At 35.1% G+C, this 10,869-nt stretch overlaps 1 protein-coding gene across 1 annotated transcript; it reads right to left on the reverse strand.

The window, feature by feature from the left end:
- Positions 1 to 5,519: 5,519 nt before the first annotated feature.
- On the reverse strand, positions 5,520 to 8,365 carry LOC113316609. Its single transcript, XM_026564771.1, has 5 exons — positions 8,221 to 8,365; positions 8,013 to 8,113; positions 6,251 to 6,346; positions 5,925 to 6,173; positions 5,520 to 5,822 (listed from the first exon to the last, which is right to left on the reverse strand). Exons 1-5 carry the CDS (start codon positions 8,363 to 8,365, stop codon positions 5,661 to 5,663), a joined length of 753 nt encoding a protein of 250 aa, XP_026420556.1. The 3' UTR covers positions 5,520 to 5,660.
- Positions 8,366 to 10,869: the final 2,504 nt, after the last annotated feature.

The following is a 10,869-nucleotide window of genomic DNA, read 5'->3' on the forward strand; positions in this document are numbered from 1 at the left end:
TTCTGGGATGACTTTACATTTACATTCACACTCTTATTTATAGTTTGATATGACTAAACCTAAGAAGATAATACCTTAACTAAAATATCTTGACTAGGTAAATATTTAGGAAAAAATAATGATTACATTTAATAATTTTGATCTTGTAATCTGTAATTATCTTCTAATATCTTCTCTTCATGGACATTGCACGGACACCTCGGTATTTTCTCTTCACGTACGGTTACCTTGATATCTTGTATATGGGGAATATATTTCAACATCCCCCTCAAGTTAAACACGGAAATGTTTTGAAGTGTTTAACTTGAACCATCTCAATAAAATGTCTTGTAGCTTGAACTTTGATTGTTGACCATGGTATTTGATCTTCGATGACAGACCACGATTGTTGACCATGGTTGTTTAAGAAAGTTGTCACAAATGAAAACTATAATTTCAAAAAGTTATCAATAGCTAAAACAGTTTGTTGATGCCTCGACAGGTAAGATCTCTGTGTAGAATGACAAACCATTTCTCTTTATAAGTGATTGAAAACTGGAGTTGGAATTCAAAGATGATGTACGTAAAAGGTGATGGGTACGGTACATCTCCATGACAATGGTATAGTAGAACTCAGAAATGTAGTTTAAGAAACTAGGAGAAGCTCCAATAGATAGTGGAACTGATCATACTCAAGAAGAAACAGAACATTATTGTCTCCTTGGAACTTATGCTAGAAAAGCATAAAAGATGACAAATCGATTTGACCGATCAAAATCAATATTGGTGAAAGATATGTTTCAGATTATGATTAGGATATTGAGATAAATCCATCATCTGATCTTGGAAATAAAAGAAAAATTGTGGAACACTACCTGCTGAATCAGTGGTAAAGAGTATTGACCAAGCAATGTTATCGCCTTCTTTTGAAGGGTACTTCCCATTTGATTACGAAGATCCATATCCATAGTCAACAACTATGATAAAGAACTCATGAAGTTGAAGATAATTGATTTCAAACTCAACATCTTTGCTTGAATACAGAAAAGACTGCTTTATTGATGAACACGTTCCTTTCATTGGACAACAAGAACCACTGCAATGGCTATATATGCGGACCATTGCTGATCTATGTGGAAGAAAAATAATTGAGACTGATAGTTCTACGTGTTAGCTTGTGAAGAACACCAAAACTATTTTCTATGAGTTTCACAGAATGAAACTTACGTTTTCCAGAAACATAAAAAGGAAGAAGGGAAGTTTACTGTAACAAAATGATGTTACCAAAATCTTAAATGAGATAATATTTTCCGTAAATATTCAGAAATAATGGATGGATATCCCGTAAAAGATGGAAAATCCGAAAATATGGAAACTTCCATAATAAATGAATTGATCACCAGATTTTGGCAAGGATTTCGAAAAATGGAGATAAATACTCATAATTACCATAAAAATTAGGAGAAGAGTATTGATATTAAGAGAATATATTGCCGTGAACAATGGCAAAATATTAATTGAATATCATGTTCGCTGTATCGACATGACATACCGAAAAAAAATAGACCCATGGATTGAACGTGGGTTTGAAACCACATATTGGAGAATCCAACTGTGTACATGAAAATATTCGATCTTGAGAAAGCAAAACCTCAGTGAGATAACCTTGTTAAACAGATGAACAAGATATCTGGAAAACGGAATACTCTTTGGAAAATTTTCCGAAAAATGGAGAGAAGTTTTCGGGATTGAACTCTTGGCAAACAAAAAAAAAACAAGGAAGAAATAAATTCCAGTGAATGTATATACTTGATCATCCACGACGTGTTTGATCAAATCAATTGCTAGATATAATAGCAACGAAGAAGAAAATGAAAATCAATGAAATGATTATTACCTGATATATATCAAGGAGACAAATGCTTCAGATGAAGATTTTAGAACACACGAATCTTATATGCAAAATCGTGAATACTATGCCATCTCTTTACTATTTGATGGCTTCAAAACGGAAAGAGCATCGACTAGTTTAGATACAAACAAAAGGGAAGAATGGAAGAAAGACACTAATCCTTCTTCAAAGTTCGATACCCAATTTTGATGACAAGGAAATTAAATTTGCTGAACTTCCCTGTTATTCAAGATACTACCTTAAGAAATATGGGTAGTAGAGAAAGTATGAGCACCATGTAAACATCTCATTAATTTCAATGTACTGATAAACATCAAACCAAAAAAAATGCTGATAGGTGCGTAAATGAAGATTTTAATTTTGTAGCGGAAGAAATATGAGCGGATCTCCCCACTCTGATACCATGTTAGAATACGGGTATCCAACTCAAAAACAATTAGCGATGAGTGGAGTGTCCCATAGGATTATAAATCGCAGGATCTTAATTTCCCAGACAATATGGGACTAATAGTCTCAACACGCCCCCTCACGTGTAGCCTCGTTGGGTCTAACATGGTATCAGAGCAGGCTATTTGCGACGAGTCATTTGACCGCGCCTTTACTCCGCGTCACCCGATTTAATTGTCCACATGTTAGACCCAACGAGACTACACGTGAGGGGGCGTGTTGAGACTATTAGTCCCATATTATCTGGGCAATTAAGATCCTGCGATTTAAAATTCTATGGGCCACTCCACTCATCGTCAATTGGTTTTGAGTTGGATTCCCGTATTATTCTAACAATTCCCAAAGATATTGATCAAATGCATAGGCTTCAGTCGTCATATTTATAACTAAATAATCTCTCAGGGCATATTCCTAAAAGGTTCGAGCAAGCACTATGATGAGCCTACGTTGCTCAAGATTTAAGGTTATAGGTTTAGCCAGGAGTGGGAGAAAAATCGACCACGTACACTATTGGATCTGGTTATGTGAGGTCTGAGACTAGGCGGAAACTGTGTATTCAACATCCAAATGAAACTTGACTGATCGTGTGTAAAAATTTGCCCAAAAATGGTGTATTACGGAGGCCGGATTTCCACATCTGGCGGAAATTGTATCGTATTTTCAATTGTAAACTAGCCTATCGTATTTTTAGTGGGAAGTCTCTTAATACTTCCACATCAGATGGCTCTACTCATTCTGTAATCAAGGATTCTTAAATTCCCAAATTAGATTGTTTTAATATATTCCCAATTTGCAAAAAAAATAAAAAATAAATTAGAGAAATAAAGCTAGCCATGTGTAAGTAAACAAAGTGTAAGTAAAGGTTCACTCTGGCACCATTTTTTGACTCTGGAAACAAAATCCGACTGCAAGAGAAGTTAGTTTCTAACATGAATTTTTTGTTTGATAAATTTGGGATTCAAGCAGGTGATTAAACTGAAAGTATTTGGGATTCCACAGAGACACTCTCTAGCAGCTAAGGTATTTGATTCTCTGATTCTATCTCTATCGTTTTCAAATTTTGTTTTGGTATCAACAATTCTGTGATTAATTGAGTTAAGAATTGTTTTAACTTCAAAGAAATGGAAACCAATCTTCTTTATTATTAGTAAAAGAATAGGCTGCTATTGAATCTTTGAATATCTAGGGATTTGAGGGGTTGTTCTTTCTGTAAGTTTTTGCTAATGAATGTTACAACAAATCAAAGCTAGAGATTGTTGGTATATCAAGTCTTCAACAACATGATTTTTTTTTTGGACAGATTTACTGAAATCTCATGGATTTGAATGCTAATGAAAAGTTGATTGAGGGACAGAATGATAGCATTGGTGAGGCAAAAGATAGGATTAGCGAATTACCTGACCGAATTCTTCACTATATCCTTTCATTCATTGAAACCAAGGTTGTTGATAGAACTTCTTAATAGATTATATTTTGCCACATTTATAGGACCCAGAATATTCTCATTGAATAAAAATAATAATAATATATATTGCCCCTTCTCCCTCAAGGAAGAGGGCGAGAGTTTTACCATAATCCAAGATGGTATCACGATCCTAAAACCGATCTTTCTTCTCCTTCTTCTTCTTCTTCTTCTTTCATAGAACCCTAGAAAATCCATGGCAGGTGATAAAAAAATCCCTGCATCCAGCCTTTGCTGTGACAAACATAAAAACCCTAATCCCTATTCTCCTTGATATCAAACAGGATGAATATTCTTCATGGGTTTTTATCTTTGAACTACATCTTCAAGCTCACGGTCTTCTATTCCTCATTGATGGATCCGTACCACCAACGGAGATTGACAAAAATATCTTGACTCAACTCGACGCTTTATGCCGTCAATGGATGTTCTCCACCATGGCCAAGGACTTGATGCTCACGGTTTTGAAATCCGGAAAAACCGCTAGAGAACTTTGGGATCATCTTCAAAAGCTTTTTCAAGATAACAAAGGTAATCGTGCTGCAACCCTTGAAAGTAAATTTGTCAATCTAAAGTTTGTTGATTGTGCTAGCATTGATGACTACTGTGACAAGCTTAAGTCATTTTCGGACCGATTGACTGATCTTGACTTCCCCATGAATGACAAACGGTTGGTTATCCAACTTGTCAATGGTCTTCCGGAGGAATACAACACTGTTGCGTCCTTCATTCAACAGTCTATGCCAACGTTTGATGTTTCCCGTTCACAACTACGCCCCGAAGAAATTCCACTAGTACAAATCTTTACATTGGACACACTTAATCACCGTGTCCATAGGCTTTTGGTCATGGATTTTTTTCACTCCAAAAATGTGGCATCAGGTGCCGAGACAAAAAGGTATCCCTATGGATGCATAAACTTTGAGTGGCTATAAAATATGATTAACCATGGCCATAACTCTAAAACCGTGTCTATATGGTACTCAATATTTTTTTGGTAGTTAAGCATTTTCACTATCACCGTGGCCATAGGATCCTTATAGACACACAATTTAATTATATGTGGCTAAAGTTTACCTTAAAGTCACGTAAATTTTATTATAGTCGTGGCCTTTGTCATCAATTGGACACGCAAAATTCATTTTATCATGGCCAATTCATGAGTTGCGGTCACACTAATTTTTCTCAACCATGGCCATCTCTATCATTTGGACACACGGAAAATAATTTAACATGGCTAATACATGATTTGTAGTCACGTTTAATCTATGGTACCATGGCCATCCATATTTTTGGACACATGATAAACATTTTACATGGCCAATTAATAAGTTATGGCTACTAAAAATTTGTAGCACCGTGGCTAAATTTTTTCGAAAGACACATCAAGTGTGTTGAATGTAGCTATTGTTCACCTTTTGGATACATCAAGTGTTTTCAATGTAGCTATTGTTCACTTTTTGGACACATCAAGTTTTTTGAATGTAGCTATTGTTCAACTTTTAGACACATCAAGTGTTTTCAATGTAGCTATTGTTCACCTTTTGGACACATCTAGTTTTTTGAATGTAGCTTTTGTTCACCTTTTGGACACATCAAGTGTTTTGAATGTAGCTATTGTTCACCTTTTGGACACATCAAGTGTTTTCAATGTAGCTATTCAAAAATCACCTAAATAACCATCCATAAAAAATTAATGAAGACTACAATTAGAATTGTACCAAAATAATTTCATTTCACAATATAATAAACATCTCAATCTGATAATTGTGCAGTAACCTTGAGAAAACAAACTTTCAAAGAGAGACTTAAAAGTTTAAACATCCAAATCCTATAGTCCACGACTATTTCTATTAATAATTAGGCTGCAGTCTTGAGTCTCTTGCTGGATCTCCGAGACTTTAGTTCCCCGCTCTTCATATATGAAGGTTTCTTCTTCTTTGTCTTCTTAGTGTTTGGGTCAGAATCATATTCATCGTTTGGGTCAGAATCATGTTCACCGGGGTCTGAAAGTGGATGGCCCTGCATCAAGCCAGTGGATGTATAATTAAGGGAAAAAACCATGTTAACAGTTATATGGTCAGGATGCAGAAGGTAATAAGCATGTATAATAAAGCAACTTACACTAGAGCAAGAGATCACAAACTCTTTAGGCCAAGCTACTATAGATTTTTCAGCATCCTCTACTGTTTTGAGATGAGTAGATGGGACTGGCAAACAATGATTCTTTAATATCGACTTTTCAACCGTCACTCTGACACAATCATCCCGGAGTGGATCTCCATGAACCTTCTGACCTGGCACTGATGGAAGAACCGAACCCCATGCAATGATATTTCTCAGTGAAGCATGAGCCAGTTTGCATTTACCAATCTGCAAAACAGAAATGTTATATTGACATCAACAGATTCAAATCTCAAAATGCTTAAATGCCTGTGAAAAGGACATACCGTTGAAAGTTCAGTTTTGTCTTTCGATTGAGAATTGTCTGGTGAACTAAGGGGTAGATGCTCAGATGCAGGAGACTTTTGTTTGTATTTTCCAGACTACAAAAATATACGCTATATTAACATCAACAAAAAATGGAACTCTCAAAGCACTATATATTTTAAATACCTGCAAAAGAAACATACCATTTGGAGTTCAGAACTATCTTTCGATCCCGTAGACTGAGATACATTTTCAGATTCAGGGTCATTTCTATTTGTATTAGATTCATTCCTTTCAGTCGGAGAAATGCTTGTAACAGGGAATTCAAGCATAAGAGAGTTCTCTCTAATAGGAGATTTCTATATAGTGCAGTTGACATATTAGATACTGCAGAATTATTAGGAAATACATACTTAATCAAAATTACTTGGATGATGTTAAACATACCCGTGCCTTTTTGCTTTTGATTTTCTTTTTCAATATGCCTTGAGATTTTAGCTGAGACATTAAGCTGCTCATCATTTCTTCTTGTGCCTTCATTGCTGCCTTCATTTCCTTCATTTCTGCATCCTTCCTATCTCTCTCCATTTGGTTCGCGCGTCTTTCATCTTCCAGTTGTTTCTTCAGTTCAATGTGCTCCTTGGATGCTCCTTTCCGTGGCAGGTGCCAGTACGTTGTTGGAGTCACTCCCTTGCCTATACATCTTACACGCCCAGCATGTTCTTCCCCAAACACAAGGGTGATAGAATCATTGCCTGGTTGTTTTTCAAAGTTCCATCTTCCAGCTGCTTATCAAAATCCTCCTGCACAAAAAAGAATTAAGGGATTAGAAGTGATAATCAATTAAATCAAAATTATTTTCACATTTACTCAAGCACAAAACAAATAGCTAGATAGTTTCAGTCGTCTTACAAGCTGAGCTGCTTTTTCCCTAACATCATCGTCATCGTATTCTCCATTTTTTTTTGATGTGCCTTCCTCCATAGTAAAGACCGTGAAGGATTTTCATCTTCAAGGATCTCTTTCTCATTAATCTAGTAATTATAAAATACACAAGAAGAAAAATTAGATAGATAATATATAATTTAAACTGGAAATAATAATAATTTTGTATAACAAACTGGACTTACTAATTTTTCCAACAGCCCTGCATACCCTGCTCTTCCCGTCCTGTGGTTATATTTGTGGTTCTTACGCGCCTTAGCTCCCCTAATGGACAACTCCTGAGCATACAGATTTAAAGAATTTCATTCATAAAAAAGTTAGACTAATTAATGAAATTAATATCAATATTTCCAAACTAAAACGTGCAATATACAACCTTGCATTTATCAGACAACCTCCACTTTACGAACTTGTCCCATTGTTCTTGGTTCACAATGACACGATATTGTTTAGGAACAGTATTTAGTTTAGCAGGTTTACCCAAATTGGGCACTATGAACTTTACATACAACTTTCTTCTGAAGTTGCGCAAATGTTCCCCAAAATATTTCATAATTTGTCTTCTCATAGTCTCCTCAATTTCATAAAACCGCTGCCAAAATATGGAGATGTTAACGGAGGTAACAAATTAATAACAAATATAGTATTAAAAATCAATATAGATCAGCATATACATACCAATAGTTCGTGCCATAACTTATCCCTCATCACTGAATTCACTTCCTTCCACTTCAAGTGCCTTAGACCAACGTCTCGACGTACCAATACACCCATGTAACTAGCAATTTCAGCTTTATATTTCCCCTTAAATCGACCAAAATTATCAAATTCTATCACATGCTTCTCGCCGTCAAAATTTTTCTTTAGCTTCTTCAATCTTGTTAAACCTCGAACATTATTCTCCTTAGACTCTACTGTATTGTTTGGAGCTCCTGTGTCTTTTTATAGTTCAAAAACCCAAAATAAGAGTAAACATGGTGTAAGAGTGTACTCATATTTTTTAAGTCCAAAGCAAACAAAAACAGACAAGCTAGTATAGCATTACCAGGCTGTTCAGGACTTTCAGTCGATTCATCATCAGAACTGGAGCTATCACCATCGGAACCGGTGCGACTACCATCGGAATCTTCGTCTTCATCCTCTGACTCTCCTAAATTCTGCAAGGCTTGAGCCTCCAGGGCCAGTCTCATTTTCAGCATACTCATCATCATCATACTCTGGCTCCTCCCAACTCGAATTCTCTTGTGTAGTCATATAGGAAACTGCATATACATGTATATGATTCAATCAAATAAGGTCTGAATTCTTTTCAATCAAAAGTCAAAAGTTATTAAGCTAGACACAAGCAAAAATTAAATAACAGTCAATTAACATGGTCTTGATTATGTCAGTACTAACATGGTCTTGATTAGTATGATTAGATGCAAGAGCAGGATGCCGTCTCAGAATTGTTAAAAGATATAACAATTAAAAAATTATTAATCGCTGAGGTTTTTACTAGAGCATTGAAAGAACTCAAGCAAGACTCCAGTTCAAACATACACAATTATGTAAACCTACCAAGTTCCCTAAAAACAAACGACGGATGCCGATCTCCGACATAATTATAATCCCATTATACAAAATGTCAATGACTCGGGAGTATACACGACAGATGGAAGCTTACTGACCAGCTAAAGTTGATGAAAATGAGATAAAAATGTGATTTCTAGTGGTTTCAGGGAGAACCACAGAAGTTTAAACTATTGGTTTGCAATGTGAAAAACATTCATCAGAATAGACAGATAAAAAAACCAAGGAATAACATTCAATTGACCTAGCTCTGACATAATTATAATCCCATTATACAAAACGTCAATGACACGGGAGTATACACGACAGAGAATGTGGCCAGCTAAATGAGATAAGAATGTGATGTCGAGTGGTTTCAGGGAGAACCACAGAAGCTTAAACTATTGTTTGCAGTGTGAAAAACATTAATCAGATTCATCGGAAAAGAAAGAAAAAAACATAAAAGAATAGCATTTCCATAACCATAGAAGACTGAGTTGTTATCCAGCCACTATGCAACTTAGAATACAATCTGCATAAAGATCCTAAGCATAACATAGGAAAAGCTTAAACATGCATGCACACCATTGTTCTTCTTAATAAGAAATAAACAGGTGCATAAACCCTGCTTTCAATGAATCAAAAATTAAGAATTAGGGTTTGAGTCAAAACTTAACCTTTGAATCAATTGGGTCTGATTCAAAAATTAAGGTTTGAATCAATTAGGGTTTGAATAACTAAGCTTTTTAGACGAAAGAAAGATTGAGAACAGGATATACCTTTATAAGATTTAGCCATGCAATTCCTCAACACCATACGGCCCTTTATAAAGTCGCACAGATTGAATAATCCCGCCGAAAATATTTTGCGTTTCATTTTCATCCCGCTCAAAATTATTTAGGGTGAACTGAAAAATCGATTGAGTTTGGTCTACGATTTCCTTTTTTCGGAAAAATCTCCTAAGAAAATACCATTTGATTTTGATCCTACGGTAGACCTAAAAATATTTCCAAACTTTAGAAATCCGATTTCCCTTTTTACTCTAACAAATCTCAATGTTTCCCTGATTTTAAGCCTAGAACTTTATCCCCTTTTTACTCTGCTTAGGTTTCTCTAGTTCTCTCCGCTCTGTAACTCTGGTTTAGGAGGAAAGATAAAACGAACAATTTTGAGGTGTTACATAGCGTAAGATAAGAGGTTCTTCCCTATTAATCTACTATTGGTTGGGCTTGTGATAAATATATTCACCGTTAGATTTACTATGGACATCCTATTCGATGCATTTTGAAATAACATAAGTAAAATCGTAATGGACTGGGCTGGAGTGTTAGCTTAAACCATGTAATGGACTGGGCTGGAGTGTTAGCTTAAACCATGTAATTGACTGGGCTGGACATAAATGTGGCATAAATTTTTTCATTATTTTCATTTTTTACTTAAATTTTTTTTCATTTTTTTCCTTTTTTTCTTTTTACTTTTTTTTTTATTACATAATCAAAATTTAGTTACATAATCAAGACTCGACACTTCACCTGAAATATTGATCGATTCTGAACGAGTTCGAGTAAAACTGATGAAAATGGAACTTCGTCCTTTGGAATCGAGACACGGAAAAATTTAGTTATTACATAATAAAAATTTAGTTATTACATAATCAAAATTTAGTTACATAATCAAGACTCGACACTTCACCTGAAATATTGATCGATTCGAAACGAGTTCGAGTAAAACTGATGAAAACGGAACTTCGTCCTTTGGAATCGAGACACGACAAAATTTAGTTATTACATAATCATAATTTAGTTATTACATAATCAAAATTTAGTTATTACATGATCAAAATTTAGTTACATAATCAAGACTCGACACTTCACCTGAAATATTGATCGATTCGGAACGAGTTCGAGTAAAACTGATGAAAACGGAACTTCGTCCTTTGGAATCGAGACACGACAAAATTTAGTTATTACATAATCATAATTTAGTTATTACATAATCAAAATTTAGTTATACATGATCAAAATTTAGTTACATAATCAAGACTCGACACTTCACCTGAAATATTGATCGATTCGGAACGAGTTCGAGTAAAACTGATGAAAACGGAACTTCGTCCTTTGGAATCGAGACACGACAAAATTTA

Source organism: Papaver somniferum, chromosome 10 (assembly GCF_003573695.1).
Source record: "Papaver somniferum cultivar HN1 chromosome 10, ASM357369v1, whole genome shotgun sequence".
Taxonomy (NCBI): domain Eukaryota; kingdom Viridiplantae; phylum Streptophyta; class Magnoliopsida; order Ranunculales; family Papaveraceae; genus Papaver; species Papaver somniferum.